This window comes from Ostrinia furnacalis, unplaced genomic scaffold, assembly GCF_004193835.3.
Source record: "Ostrinia furnacalis isolate ACB-3 unplaced genomic scaffold, ASM419383v2 OfSCF2040, whole genome shotgun sequence".
NCBI lineage: Eukaryota > Metazoa > Arthropoda > Insecta > Lepidoptera > Crambidae > Ostrinia > Ostrinia furnacalis.
The window spans coordinates 161,380-178,299 of NW_021132279.1; the positions used below are offsets into that span (position 1 = coordinate 161,380).

The 16,920-nt window shown below is 37.8% G+C and overlaps 1 protein-coding gene across 1 annotated transcript; it reads left to right on the plus strand.

The window, feature by feature from the left end:
* The first annotated feature begins 5,549 nt into the window (after positions 1 to 5,549).
* On the plus strand, positions 5,550 to 16,473 carry LOC114354334 (CD63 antigen). The gene is made up of 6 exons (XM_028306660.1): positions 5,550 to 5,568; positions 5,682 to 5,899; positions 7,077 to 7,247; positions 9,358 to 9,564; positions 12,655 to 12,746; positions 15,426 to 16,473. Exons 1-5 carry the CDS (start codon positions 5,550 to 5,552, stop codon positions 12,724 to 12,726), a joined length of 687 nt encoding a protein of 228 aa, XP_028162461.1. The 3' UTR covers positions 12,727 to 12,746; positions 15,426 to 16,473.
* Positions 16,474 to 16,920: the final 447 nt, after the last annotated feature.

The following is a 16,920-nucleotide window of genomic DNA, read 5'->3' on the forward strand; positions in this document are numbered from 1 at the left end:
CTCTAACGTCAAAACAAGATCGCTTTCTCTTTCTTAACTTGAACATGGCGCATGGCGTCTTGATTGTTTGCATAAATAATTGAAAATATAAATACTAAATAATTTTGCATAATCACATGTGGTAAGAGATCCCTTGTATTTTGTTTACTTTAGAGTCATAATTGGTACACTTTCGAAACACACACGATGGCATTTTTTATTTATTTTGGTAAGAACATAGGAACTTACGGTGTGGTACGCACGCGATTGCGCACGACGCAGGCCACACGAAGACTAAACACAAGACGTCCCAATTGGGACGTATTTGAGTATTCACAGCGCGAGCGCTTATAACATATCTGCTTTTGTTTTTATATAATATCATTGAGCACAATGAAATGTAATTTAATGCCTTCTATACTACCTATATGCTAGGTTGGCTACTTGAGTTTTAGGTGTAGTCGGCAGCACATCCGGCTCACATAAATTGTGGCAAAATAGCATTACTGTGTCAAAAGACTCCAATGTTTAAGTAACAAAACTGAAGAAGTCAATTTGGAAAACATTTCTGAAGATTCGAACCGAACTTCTTAGCCATTGCTACCACCATACAAAAGGATGTTCAACACAATAGATACGTGATTGTTTTGCAATATTTAATAATAATAATAATAATAATAAAATCTTTATTGGCAACAAAAACACTTACATGCACAAACATTGTTGCGTTAGCAACTAGGGCATGTAATATCGGAAGGTTTTCAATTCCGATACTGAATTCCGATATTAGATCTCAATATCGGAATTCCGATATTAATATCGGAATTGAGTTCATGTGCTATAAAATTAATATTTGGTTATATTCGTAAGAATTCTGGATTGTTTACAATAAAATAATGTTGTAATCAAAATCTTTAATTTGGTACAAAACAGCACTTCATAAAATTGAAGTTTTAAAACCATTTTTACGTTATGAGTGTCCATTTCATTTGGTTTTTTATGTGACAAGAGGCAAACGAGCAGACGGATCACCTGATAATGAATGGTTACTGATAATGAGCTTATATGGACTAGCAAATAATTAAAGTGTTTTTGTAAAATCACAGGTATCAAACAAACTTTTACTCCTTCATTATATTACCCTGTTTTATGTTGGCGGAACGAATTTTAGAGTCATTCAAATCACGTGCTACAAAAATTATAGAGAGTGGTAAAAAACTTTAATATGCTTGTAATTTGTTCCTTTTTGATTATCGATGTACAACTCACAAAACCACGGGCCATCATCATCATCATGTCAGCCATAGGACGTCCACTGCTGAACACAGGCTCCGATAATGATTTTCACAATGGCCGGTTGGTGGCGGCCTGCATCCAGCGCCTTCCTGCTACCTTTATGAGGTCGTCGGTCCACCTTGTGGTTATGAGTCCTACGCTGCGCTTTCCGGTACGTGGCCTCCACTTCAGAACCTTGCTGCCTCATCGTCCGTCTGTTTTGCGTACTAAGGCAGAACCGTTGGAAGACCTTATCACAATGCTCGAAGACCTTAATCAAGTTTCCCAACAGGTAGGCCTTCGGATGAATATGGAAAAAACGAAGCTTATGTCGAATGTCCATGTTGCTCCTTACCCAGTTTCGGTTAGGAGCTCGATTCTCGAGATTGTTGACAAGTAAGTATATGTCTATCTCGGACAAACGATCAGCTAGGTAGTTAGATGCAATTTCGAGAAAGAGGTAAATCGTCGAATACGAAGACGAAAGTCTTCAATTAGTGTGTGTTACCAGTGATGATATACGGCTCGAAAACGTGGCCTTTGAATATAGGGCACAACGTGCTATGGAGAGGGATAAGCTTGGTGTTTCTTTACGAGATCTAATCAGAAATGAGGAGCTCCGTAAACTAACTAAGGTCGCTGACATAGCCCGACGGATTAGCAAGCTGAAGTGGCAATGGGCAGGGCACATAGTAGTTAGTACGCAGAACTGACGGTCCATAGTCCAGTAAAATTAATGTTTGAAAGGGAGTTGAGATGTCGTTCTTTGTTGACCAAGTACCTATGGCAAATGCTAAAATTGATTTAGAACAAGTTAAATTAACCATAAATAGTAAAGATATTAAAATATTTGCAGTGGAACAAAAAGTGATGGTGAGAGACATGAGAAAATCATTGGTCTTTGCCAATCATGTACTTTGGGCTTTGTGGCAGGTTGTGGCGAGTTTAAACGCTTTGTTTAAAATCTCAATTAAAACTTTTATCTGATTCCGATATTACGATATTGGGTCGCTCAATATCGGAATTGAAATATCGGATCTCGCAGTCCGAGATTCCGATATTACGAGATTCCGAGATTCCGATATTCATGCCCTATTAGCAACTGCATTAGTCAAGGACTGTGTCGCAGTTGCTAGCGCCCACCTCATACAGGCTGACATTGCAGACTTAAAAGTATTTTTGTTTTAATTTTAGGCTTAATTTTAACTTCTATTATATAAATTAAATAGTTAAGTTTACACATTATTTAGAAGTAGGTACCTAACTGTGAGTGTGTGTGTATAAATTCGTGCTGAGAGTGCAAGTTTCATTATGATTAGATTTATTTCTATTTTGATACCAATTTTATTCAAATTATACATTTACCATTACCACTACTTTATCAAAGTTTCTACTGCGTCATAATCAAGACCAAGAAGCCATTCACTTAAAAGGATTTTGCATTTGAAAGTGGGAAGGGAGTAGATGTGAAGTGCTGCGTTTACTTTGTTGTATAAAGAAGATGAAATGCAGTCAAAATGGTGCTTAGCTAATACAATTCTACTTATGACAGTGTCACAAATTCTATCCTTTCTTCTTTTGCCTTCCAGTAAAGCGGGACTATAAATAAGAAGCTTGTGCTTACGGAGTACAACGTTTAAAACAAATAATTTGCGTACTGAAAGAATTTCCCAGAAATCATGTATCGTCCTGGTGGGATATCTGATAGGCTATTATAAAAAAAATTATAGATATATAATAAAAGATAGATAGATATATATTAAAAAAACCCTAATAATTTTCCCTATCGCTATCGGAGCATGAATTATACTAATTAATTGAATGTTATAGTTAGCGTTATCAAATTGTATGTTATTAACCCATTTGCATTTTTATCAACCATAGTATGGCAAAACTGAGCAATTAAATAATTCGGGTCACTTAATTAATCCTATTGTTAACGTTTTGGCAAATGACGATAATTGTCGCTTAAAGTTAAAATATTCTTTGATGGCTCTTTTAAAACCATTGTATTCAAAACAAGTGAAAATGTAGTATGTGACCAAACTAGTTACAAAATAGAAAGTGGTTTATTACCATTCATTGAACACTATTGGTCGACTACATGTGTTTAGAATAACACTAATAGCTAAAATCTTTTAAATTACCCAACATGTAAACATTAAAAAAACTTGAATATAGTGCGTCAAGTTAAATATGTACTGCCCTGAGGGATCTTTTGCACTTTAGAATACCTAGATGTGATTTTGCAAAAAAATAAAATTTGGTCGCAACTTGTCGTTCACAAAGCAAGGGTTAATAAATATATTTTTTTTGTAGAGGCACTTTTTGTGGATTCGCAATATTGTTTGAACGACCTATTGTCCTACTTAATATTTGTTTATTTAAACAACATTCGTCCGAGGTCGTGATATGGTCGTTATCAAGGAACAGCGGTAAAACTTTTAAAACGCAGACCACGATAAGTGGTTACTGTATTGTATGTAAAATAACGGCACGATCAAAAAGTCTAATGGACTTACGAGTGTTCCTTTATTGTGCTATATTTATTTCGTTGTTCCGCCCACCAATTTGTCATTGTCAATGTCTTTAACGTGAACTGGAAAAGATGAAAGATAACAGCAGCTTTTATTTTGATTAATTAAGTAATTTTAAAACGATTTACATAGTGGCTATTGTCGTCATATTGCATTGCTATGATTCGGTAAATGATATTGGTACCTACCTATTGCCTATTGTCGTCATATATGAGTTGTCCGATTTGTTAAGAAACTTAAACCTCGGTGATGGCGAACAGGAAAAATGTATGCTTATTTACAATAAACAGATTTTTTTTTAAACTAAGGCAAACTTAACTCTAAACAAAATAAAAATATAAACTTATTGATTACTCAAAAATAAAAGTGTGTCCGTGAGGCAAAGAGGCGAGGATGCTGGCTGCATTTCCTCGCTGAATGCTTTTAAACCAGCGATTTGCCATAAATGCTTTTATATCAGTCAATATTCCTTACCTTTGTCCTCTTGTCTATTATTTTACAATACCTACTACACAATATTAATTAATTCGCCTCTTCTTTTTCAACGAAACGACGTTCACTACTGAAAATGTCCTCTCCAAGGATTCCTGTCCTGCGCTGTCTGTATCCAGGCGCTTTGCGCAACCTTCAGAGTTATTGTCGCAATATCATTTCTGTGAATGATGTTCAGTGCACATAAACTCAATCATCAATACTTCAACCTTATTTACAATGAGAGACATTTTTATCGAGTTATAACCATATGCAAGTCGATGATATAATGTAATGTCAGACGTTCTCGCTCGTTATCTGACCTCGATATTGCCTCCATATGATGTTATGCAAGCCAATTTTAAACAAACCACATCTGGTGTATGTTAATTGGCCTGATCCCGTTTATACTTTTACAATGTCTACGTTTCCTTCTTCACTTACGTAACCCGCTCCTGATGTTTATGTGAGTATGTGTATAGTTCTTTTTCGACGATTTTGTACAGCAACAATCTAGAATAATAAAGATCTGATGGAAATGTTCCATTAAAACTAACTGCAAATGGATTGTTGAAAACACAATCCATTGTGCAGCGCGACATCTGTTAAACATGTTTCTTAATCTACATGAATCGCGTGAGACATTAGCATCTCTATTAATATCCAAAACATATTTGTCCTTGCAATAAATTGCTTCGAAGAAATTGCATTATCCGAGGATTTTGACCTTGTCTGCCATCGATTGGATTCGTCTTTAAAGTTCGTTGCATCTCATATTCTCGATACGAGATGAACGGCCGATTCAGTCAGACGTCTGCCGGAGCACTGAACCTGTACCCTGAGCTCACCTTTCGTCTTTGATAATCGTCAACAAAGTACTTTGAACTGTAGACATTATTTTGTCAGAGAGATCTTTGATCAGATAACTAGCGGGCAGTTTAAAATTAGGCAACGCTTTGCTGGATTTTATAGCCTTTTCTAGAGTTTTTATAAATATGCAACTTTTCAGAAAACCTACCTTTATGTATTCAGCTGTACGTTTTCCAGTTGTATAATTTATTAATTGAATGCATTACCGTTATTAATCTATGACACGTATATGTGGGGATCCCAATTCCAATGTCATTCTCATTCATTTAACGAATTAATTAGCGTGAGAGTGGAATTAACCATGCCTTATAGCATTTTAGACTATGTTACGTTTTATTGGTCTACTTATTCTATTTCACTTTGATTACCCAGATGATCAAAGGACTCCAATCAACACTTTAGTGTCATTTGTCAACCATGGATAAGAAGTCAAAGGGTGATCAAATGACACTAAAGTGTCACTTGAAGTCCACTTTGATCACCTGGGTAATCAAATCCAGGTGATCAAAGTGAAATAGACCCTTTTGATCTATAACTGCGACTTCTGAGCAATACTTGACAATCTCTTTCTTCCGCAGCTCCTCGGTCTGGCCGTGATCGGCGTGGGCGTGGCGTTCCTGCTTAACTGGGCGCCGATCAAGCAGGAGCTCCAGACGCACCTGACGGTGGCCCCGTGGGTGTTCATCGTGATCGGCGCCATCATGTTCGTGATCGCCTTCTTCGGGTGCTGCGGCGCCATCAGGGAGAGCCACTGCATGGTCGTTACGGTGAGTTTATGATTGGTATAGTTGCAACAAGCAGGAGCCCCAAACGCACCTGACGGTGGCCCCGTGGGTGTTCATCGTGATCAACGCCATCATGTTCGTGATCGCCTTCTTCGGGTGCTGCGGCGCCATCAGGGAGAGCCACTGCATGGTCGTTACGGTGAGTTTATGATTGGTATAGTCGATCAAGCAGGAGCCCCAGACGCACCTGACGGTGGCCCCGTGGGTGTTCATCGTGATCGGCGCCATCATGTTCGTGATTGCCTTCTTCGGCTGCTGCGGAGCCATCAGGGAGAGCCACTGCATGGTCGTTACGGTGAGTTTATGATTGGTGTAGTCGATCAAGCAGGAGCCCCAGACGCACCTGACGGTGGCCCCGTGGGTGTTCATCGTGATCGGCGCCATCATGTTCGTGATCACCTTCTTCGGGTGCTGCGGCGCCATTAGAGAAAGCCACTGCATGGTCGTTACGGTGAGTTGGTTGAAGTAGAAATAGCGATTGATGACAGACATTCGCTAATGCCACCCGCATGCCAGCTTATGAATAGGAAAATAAGACAAGAAGTGCAGAAAAATTGGTCCTACTACCATATTAAAGTGATGACTCTACTCAAAGTGGGGAGTGTTTTTTTATGCATAACACGGCAGGTATTTGACCGCAATTGCACATGGAAATGATCTGATGATGATAATCGATTTTTTTCCGATGACCAGTTCCAATCGTTCTTTATTGATTGATCCTTTTCTAGAATAATTTGCTATAAAATATTCTAAAGCTAAAAACCTTTTTATGTTAAAGCAATTAGGAAGCAATAAGTAATAATAATAAGACGCAGAGGTCCCGGGTTCGATTCCCAGTGGGGGCAGAATTTTGTGTTCGGTTTGGTTGATGGTAGGACTTGTTCCAAGTCCGCCTGACTAGCTACCACCATCTTACCTAAGTCTGTCGCCATAACAACAAACAGTATTGTTGTGTTCCGGCAGTTAGAGGTAAGATAGCCAGTCCCTCTGTTTTTGAGGATTCCGGGTGAAGCTCGCTTCCACCTTCGGCCTGATCGTCACTTACCATCAGATGAGATACAGGCCAAGAGCTTTCTCGTTGTGGATAAAAAAAAAAGTATTGTCTCTTTACAACAAGAAATTCGAAGCTTGATCTGATCCAAAACATGTTTTATTCCAGTACGCGATCTTCCTGCTCGTGATAATCATCATGCAAGTGATCCTGGCGGTGCTGCTGTTCACGTACGGAGACAGCATCAAGGACGGCCTGAAGAAGGGCATCGACGGGCTCTGGAACAAGCGCCAGCACGACCCGGCTACCAACGAGGTCTTCAACAGCATCCAGGCTCAGGTTTGTACCTTCAAAGGTCTATGGCAGCAGTTCCCAAACTTATTTTGTCTACTGCCCACTTTGAGAATAAATTCTTTTGAGCGCCCCCATTAAATTTTCAAGAGTCAAATGCTCAGTCGGTGTCTAAGAGACCTCCTAAGTAGATGAAATTACAAATGGCCTACCAAGCCTCTACACAATGCCCCGATTTTTTTCCGGGGTCTCTTACCGCCCCTTTAAGCCTGCAGCGCCCACAAGGGGGCGTTATCGCCCACTTTGGGAAAGACTGCTATGGCAAGGCTGGCAATAGATTTTCCAGATGAGCAAAATTTCTTAGATTGTGGCGACGCCGGCCCACAGCTTTTTGAAAATCAAAGCAAAAGCAAAACTAAATTCATAAGGCCATATTTTATACCACCGCGCGCCGGCTAACTTTGGCTGGCGGGCAAATTCAAATGCCTTGACGTGGCCGAGTTTGGCCAGGCTTGGTCTATGGGGATAACCTGTTGCTATATGAATCTGATTTGAATGACTGAGCGAAGGACGAAGGTCGAGGGAATCTTTCATAGGAAAATCAAAACGGTTAAAAAAATATCCACATCGATCTGAAAACCACCATAAACTTGATTTTTACCACTTCATCACTTCAGATAGACTTCTTTGGTTACTTTGCTTTGGGTCTGTGGGCTAGCTTGAAAAACAATTTTTTGCGGGCTTATACATTTAGGACGTGGGACTATAAGAATGAAATTTGAGGAACTAATAATAATGTCCAGCAGTATCTCTTTGAAAAATCATGCTCAAACAGAAGCGTTTTTAATTTATGTTGTCTCAAAAGGTTGCAAAAAACGTCTTCTCATTGTAGTCAATGCTTCATGGTGTTTGATCATGACTAGCGAGTCCCATACGACGATGCTTATCGGTTATGCGAGAGGTTTCCCACAACTACAATAGTGGCTGCGTAAAGTGATACGCACGCATATGCATGTGATTTCCCATAATAACTCCAAGGGTGGGAACATTTTCATCTGAGATCGTTTTGTCAAACTGTAGATTTGAAGATTTGTCTTCATGTGTAGGAATTTGCAGTTCCTCTCTGCAGTTGGTTATAAATACAACATTTTTCTTAATCGTCGACATGAAATATTCATCATCATCTCAGCCATAGGACGTCCGCTGCCGAACATAGGCCCCCAATGCTTTCCATGTTTCCCGGTTGGTCCTGCGTCCAGCGCTTTCCTGCTATCTTTATGATGTCGTCGGTCCACCTTATGGTTGGATGTCCCACGCTGCGTTTTCCGGTACGCGGCCTTCACTCCAGAACCTTACTGCCCTATCGGCCATCAGTTCTGCGTACTATGTGCCTTGCCCATTTCCACTTCAGCTTGTTAATCTGTCGGGCTATGTCAGCGACTTTAGTTCGTTTACAGATCTCCTCATGAAACGGATACGGATCGACATGAAATATTATTTGTAAAATAAATCGATTAAATTAAATGAGCCGATACTGCACGCATTGGTCGTAGATTTCACTCGCCCTGACCCCGGCCCGACTGTCGAGCTATTATCATTTTTAATCGCCTATCAAGGCTACAGTTTTTTGACCCGTGACACATTGATAAAGTGACCTCACAATGCAATAACAGATAGGTTTATCGTATATCAGATAGGTAGATCACTAGGAAAGAGCATAATAGACACAGACAGTTTTCAAAAATTCCAAGGCTTACTAAACTCACTTAATGTGATGCCCTGGGAAGTTATTTTTTGTCGTTTGTCAAAACGGGACTATTCTCACCTCTCACCTGCTCACCATTCACTGGTTATTCTAGTCTAAAGCCCGGTCTCCGAGCACGTAGAATGTTGTCCAATGACCCCAAGCTGCCCATCTTTATCGCTCGCGCGTAATTATGTTGCTGTAGCGCTTGTACACTCACTGCGGGCGCCCGTAGCACAGTCGCGACAGCAATATAATTACGCGGGAGCGATAAGGATGGGTAGCTTGGGGTCATTGGACGAAATTCTACGTGGTCGGCGACCAGACTATTTTATAGTAAAGCTTTCTAGACAAAGTAACGAACGTGATAGTACCGTGAGGTGTCGTGTAGTAACAATAAACCTCGTCTTCCAGCTCAAGTGCTGCGGTAACGACGGCGCCTACAATTACGGATCCGCCACTTTGGACAAGAGCTGCTGCGATATGGAATCGTTCGCGGGACAGACTTTGGGCTGCACCATCGCCAACGCCAACACTGGCTGCCGGGAGCGGATCGCGGACCTGTACGAGAAGTGGAACAAGCCCATTGCCGGCATCGCCATCGGTATCGCCTGTATTGAGGTGGGTTTTACAAGCTACTATAGTCTGGTCTGCGACTACGTAGAATTTTGTCCATTGACCCCAAGCTACCCATCCTTATCGCTATCCTGTTGCTGTCGCGCTCGCACTAGGGCATGCAAAAACCGAGCGGTTTGGAAAAACCGGTTTTTTCGGTTTTTATTTTTAAAAACCGAACTAAACCGGGTTTTTCGGGTTTTTCGGGTCGACTGTTTGTAAGTAAATAAAAATGCTGCAAATTATAATAAAAATCATTTTATTTCTTTTATATTCTAGTTTGACAAGAAGAAGTTACATGTTCTGAACATAATATTGTGAGATCAATTGAATAGTTTAATTGAAAATCAAATATAAAGAGATCAACAATAGGATACTTCGCTCATTAGCAAAGCAAAACCTTTGGTCAGGACTTCTTGGCGGGAATCTGAAGCGTCATGTTAGCGGTTTTGCGGGTAGGGCGTAACATGGACATTCGACATAAGCTTCGTTTTGTCCATGTTCATCCTCAGGCCTACCTGTTGGGAAACTCGATTAAGGTCTTCGAGCATTGTGCCAAGATCTTCCAACGATTCTGCCCTGACTACAATATCGTCGGCAAACCGAAGGTGAGTGATGTACTCGCCATTAATGTTTATGCCGAATCCTTTCCATTCCAGGAGTTTGAAAGCGTCTTCCAATGCAGCGGTGAACTGAACAGTTTCGGAGATATAACATCTCCCTGCCTAACGCCTCGCTGCAGTGGAATCGCCCCCGTGCTCTGCTCCTGTACTCGGACCGACATGGTGGCGTTTTTGTACAAGCACTTCAGCACCTCGATATACCGATAGTCAATACGGCACCGCTGGAGAGATTGTAACACTGCAAGTTATACTCCTCAGTCTTCTGTATAACATGCCGCAGCGTATGGATGTGGTCTATGGTACTATAACCTTTTCGGAATCCGGCTTGTTCGGGAGGCTGGAAGTCATCGAACCTACGCGCGAGACGGTTCGTGATGACTCTCGAAAACAGTTTGTAGACATGACTCAGAAGCGAGATGGGTCTGTAATTCTTCAGCAAGGTCTTATCACCTTTCTTGAAGAAGAGCACCACCACGCTTCTGTTCCATGCCTCTGGCGTAGTTCCCTGGAGTAAGACGGAGTTAAAGAGTCTCTGAAGGACTTTCAGTATCGGTGTTCCACCCGCATTCAGAAGCTCCGATGTTATTCCGTCATCACCCGGTGCCTTGTTGTTCTTTAGCTGTTTGAGAGCCATCCTAATCTCGTATAGGCTGATGTCCGGGATATCTTCGGTATAGTGTCGAGTTAGCTTAGCTCTTGGATCTGAAGTTGAGCTATCAACGGGTTTGGTGACCGAGGTATATAGCTGTCCATAAAACCTCTCGATCTCACCCAGAACCTCGGCTTTTGTTGACGTTACACTACCGTCCGCCGTCGTTAGCTTCGTCAGCTGGCTTTGCCCAATAGAGTTGTCTCTTGCGAACACTTTGGAGCCTTGGTACCGCTTCCACATTGCATTACAATAATTGTTTTTATTGATATGACTAAAGAAGCGTGTTCTTGTATGAGTTATTAAATTATCTAAAATCGTAGAAGAAAAACCGAAAAAACCGAAAAACCCGGATTTATAACTGACAAAAACCGAGTTCCAAATTGTGTCGGTTATCCGGTTTTTTCGGTTATCCGGTTAACCGGTTTGCATGCCCTAGTTCGCACACTCACTGCGGGCACCCGTCGCACTATAATTACGCGCGAGCGATAAGAGGAGCGATGGGTAGCTTGGGGTCATTGGACAAAATTCTACGTGCTCACAGACCGAGCTTTATAAACTCCATTTCCTAATTTTTTCCCCATAAGGTTGCACGCGTGTCTCACTTCAATTTATCTTTAAAGTTCCCAAAATCCTTTCTCAAAGGATGCTAACATTATTCAATAAAAATATATCCCATCTGTATTAAGGTGAATTAGACAAGCTCGATGTTGCCTGCCTCCTATTTTCCCTACTTTCCCCTTAAGGACGAAAGTTCTAAAATTCAGCTCTATCAACTTTGAATACGCCCACGATAAGTAGCAAAAAATTATGGAACATGTCACAATGTGAAAGCGCTTTGTATAGCCTGACCAGGAACATAAAAACCCTGGCATAGAGGCGCGTCAATTGCATTTGATAGTGCAACACTGTGTACAGTTGTACCTGTATTAAATTAAATAAACAGTATCTGGATTCAGGATTACGGGCTAATTTGATATTTTCATAAATTAACGAAAAAATATTATTACAGGTAACCTAGTTTAAATAAATTAAATGAAACCATCAATCGAGTTAGTAGGATTTATTTTATTATTCATCAATAATCAAATTCAGAACTTGAATATTCAACTGCAATGTCTGCTCATGAACGCTTCAAACTCGGTACCTACTTCTTTCCCAATTCCATAAAATTCAACACTTAGAAAGTGACAAAAAACTTTAAAATAGGTAGTTGAAACAAACCACAGCTAATTTTCATAGTGAACTGTACTATACGATAAACATGTCAGTCAATTTGACAACCTTTGTCGAAAACATTATTCAATGAAAATATTGTCCGAACCCTTAGTATTTCTCTTCGACAAATACTTTAACACTTTGTGAACCACTTTTCTTTCACGACTATAAAAAGATTTTAGCAATTTAATTCACAAAATCAATTGCGCACATTTAAAATAAAGTTTGTTTACACTTTGACAGCAATAGACTGACATGCAAGGTGACATGTCAATGAAGTTTTCAGTTACTGTTGCCATTAAAAGAAATTAGTACCATTAGTTTTCCGCAACATGGCGAGGGTTTTTATGTTCCTGGTCAGGCTATAAAAGCCTATTTGCAGAGAATGCATTAATTTTATACGACTCTCTAGATTTCAGTGAATTAATGGCATTTGTTATACAGGGTGTCTAAAAAAACGTGTTTTGTATTCGATTGAAACATGATCTTTCTCTTTGAAATTAAAAACTTGACTTGCATCAAGTTGTTCAAACAAATTGCGTAACGTTTATAATCGAAAAATACTTAAAACATATTTTAACCATCCAATATTTTTGTAATTTCCAGGTGGTCGGAGCCCTCTTCTCGCTGTGTCTCGCCAACTCGATACGAAACATGGACAGAAGGTCTCACTACTAATATTTTGTACATTTAAACTGGTACCTATGAACACATTTTTTTGGTTATTTACTGACTTACTAACACCTACGGGTATGTCGCTGCATGAATGGACGAAGTTGCGCTCGCATTTTAAATATTTTTCATATTTATTTATCAGCTTGTCTAGAACTAGCTATCTACTTCCTTGGAATTGATATTAATTGAACAGTTAAATGAATAACATATTAATATAAACTAGTTATTAAAGTATTCCCTGTTAAAATCCCGTTATTTAAAATGACGAGCGCATAGAAAGCATTGTTATTTTTTTTAATCAAACAACACACTTATTTTTTGTTGAAGACCGCGCCCTACTTCTTTTATTAGTTATTTTTGGTTACACACGCTTTATTTTATCATCTTTTATATTAAAATAAAATGATAATTAAAATATTTGTGGTCTACCCTTTAGTCTTGCTAAGGAGTAACGGGCGAAGTCTACGATAAAACAAATAACTTGGTAAGTACTAAACGTCCGTGAGTTTTACTTGACTACAAGCACTATTGCACAATGCATTTATTTTGGCATTTTATATAAATCGGCGCTATAACGCGACGTTTGGTGCCTTTTCACGATTTAAAGGGTTTAGTAAAGGGGACTGTTTATTAAATTTTCGGTCGCCCAAAAGTGGAACTCAATTTTGAAACCTATCACAGGCCTGAATCTTCTCTTAATAATAGATTTGGTTTATTTCTATTTCATTATAACGTTTTTTGTTTGATGGAAATCACAATACAAGGTAGTCAATTAACACTCATGCCGCAATGCTTTCAGTGTTGTATTTGGGATAAAATCTTCGAAACGAATATTAGATATTTTCAGCTTAGTATTAATTAATTGATTGATGTATAAGCTAATTTGGGCTTTACTAACATTATTGTGTGCTAAACGTGTAAAAGGCGTTAAAATTAGAAATCAGTCGTCTTTCTGTAATATAGCCTAGCTAGCAGCTAAAGTTACAGTTCAAACAAGAAAGGTGATAATTTTGTAGAAAGCAATAAGGTGAAAGGCTTGTTTTCTACTAAGTCGTCTGTGGCACTGATAAATAATTCAACAAACAGACGGTCTGTTAATAATGACTTTGTTTGTGGCGAATCAGCCTCATTTATGAATATGACTTGTAATCTCGAAAATAAATCTCGTAGGATATACAGGGTGAGTTTTTGAGATCCTGGTTGGTCACATAAACTTATTGATATTGAATTTGGTATTAAAAAATCTGAAGGGTTTTATTTAAATAGCAGTTGATAGGTAGAAGTATGAACACTATTCAGCAGATTATAGGTATTTGACTTATTACATAGTGCACATTTCGAGATCAAACAAAATCAGCCACCCTTGACATTTTCTAAGTTATTCGTGTCTTGTTGGACTACTGTAAAAAGTGTTAGGTAGTGTGCAAAATACCTACTTACTATCGATTTCTAGCACTCAAGTATTTCATAAAACTGATTGATTTTACCTATTTGAATACAAAATTACAAAGCCTCTCAACTTTATCATCAAAGATTCACCCTGTATAAGATTTAAGTTGTAAAATCGGTACAAAAATAAAATTATAAAATTGCTTCTAGTTTTGATATTAAAAATCAAAAGGCATATACTTTTAATATTGATACTAACTTATTGCATTTCACATCAATTTCTTTCGTGAAATGTTAATCGTATTTAAAAGTGAATTTTCACTGTATTTTGTTTGTGTTAAGTTCATTATTATACTGTCTGTCTATTTTTATAGGTCTTTTAAATATTCTTGTGATAAAAAGAGTAATTCTTGAATAATATAAAATAACGAAGATTTACGTGATTATTAGGAAGAACAAATTAAATGTGCTATAATATCTCTATAGTAATATAATGTAAAAGTAGATTGTTTTTGATGATTATACCGTTAAATCTATGCACAATGTATCTTTGCCTTCTCTTAATGTGTGTACTAAATAGTGCCAAATTGATTACGACCTAGCTCATCTAAGGTACAAAAGGCACGATATTAAAAGATAATTATTTTAATAAATTGTCCGTTAAATTAAGAGTCGTATTATGATAGAACGTTAAATTTAACATTTAAATTTGTACTCAATAAAGACGTGTTTAACAAATTTTAATGTTGTTTTAATTTAGTTTTTATTAACTCCATTTTAACAACTGGTCTGGTAGGGATGGGCACCTTGCACCTTGAAAATTATGGCATGCACCAAGTAAGTATATTTTTGCAAATTAAATACTCACAGATTACTAACATGCATGCAATCGTTTTCGTTGTAATTTAATTTTGTTGTAAGTAATAGAAAGTTTGCGAGGATCACATTATCAATTACTTAGATGACGCCATGGTTTATTTAAAATAAAATTGCCTGATTGGCTAAAAGTCCATTAGACTCCATATCCTCTACCCTTTTTCGTATTGATAATACAGGGTGTTTAATAAAAAAACATTTATAAGTTTCATTTTTTTAAATCGATCCGCGTACGCAAGCTAATATTTCTATTACATTGGTTTGGTTTGGTTTAATTTCAATGTGTGTGTATTCTTTAATAATTCTTTCCAATGGTACCAGAACTGAAAAAATGTCTTTGAAATGTATGCTCTTATAGATTTCATTTTTAATTCAGTTAATTTATTAATTTAGGCTAACTAATTGTCATAATATTAATGTATTTTTTATGATTACAGGTACGTATAAAGCGATGGCGACACGAAGCAAACATTCGATTAAGAACAATAAAATTATGAGAATTACAATGTCGAATATTTTATGTATATTATTATATTATTAATTGACATTTACAAGTTATATTGTTAGTCTGATCTAACGCTCACCCACCAAATGTTTTGCAAATGAATAAATTAAAATACAAGATTTATTAAAAAATAACAAGAATAAAAATCCGTATACAAATCGAGCATTCTCAAAGCAAAATATAAATAAGTTTTATTGTTTCGGAGTTGTAACTAAGTATCTAATCTAAAAGATGTTTAGTAAGAAGTACATAGTATAGTGTGCCTTTAAAAATAGCCATATCTATTATGTTATACCTGCAAAACGATTGTTACATTTATTTTACGAAGTTGACCTTAGGTGTAGATCGAAATCTACTAACACCAGGGGTGGGCCAACTTTTCCGTGGGTCATCCAACGACAGTTCGAAATCGTTGCTGAACCAAATTTTAAACCTTTTTAGTCTGCAGATAGCAGGCTGACTTTGCCTACCCCTGGGAAAGTCTTGTATCATGAAACGACTCAAAACTCGATTCTATTTTTAAGTGTAGATTCACAGTTCAGCGCCGTTTCATTATACAGGCTCATCTGAAGATGCGCTGTACCTACCATTTTAGATTATAATTAATTTTAAAGTTCTTTTTTTTGTTAAACAACATTTAATCTAAATTTTAAGTAAGTATCGTTAAGTTACATAGGAGACTGTAATATAACAAAACTACAGACATTACAAGTATTTTCTTATTTCAACTGTAAAAGTTAAACGTCCATTAAGCCTACATGTAATTTAATTATTCTACTAAAATTTAATATTTGTAAATGCATTTCTATGTGGTATGTGATTATAGTAAGTGTTTTTCTCATTCATATTATTATGTAAATAAGTAGTAACTGAAGTTATTGGGAGCAAACGTTTGTTTATTGAATTTTGAATCTCTTGTGCATTTCCGATGAAACTGCTTTATGTGGATGAATTTTACATCAATAAATTTTCTACTACAATCACGATGTTTTTCTAGAACCTGGCCATTAAATTTTTCTGAAATTCCCGCCCTGCCTATTTGCATCTGAATGTAGCTTTATTAAAACAGTACCGAGAGAAAAATAAGAATTTAAAATAAAAATTGAAGGTTGAAAAACACTGGATTAGAGGAACCCACGAAGTTTGTCTTGCCCTCTCTCTACCAAACACCCTGTATAAATTGTCATGAAATAAAATTGGCTGGTACCGAAACAGGCATTAAAGTTTGAGGACCTATGGTCCACTAAAATAAGTTTTCTAGTAAAATCAAGTCAATATAATATGTATTTTCTCTCATGTCTTAAATAATCAAGTTCAATCCTTTCATTGAAGTAATATTACTACGTATAGAACAGACATCGCGAACAAAATATGTACAGTGCGGGGTGCGGGGCGGGAATTTGACGGACAGCTGTCAGTCAAATCCA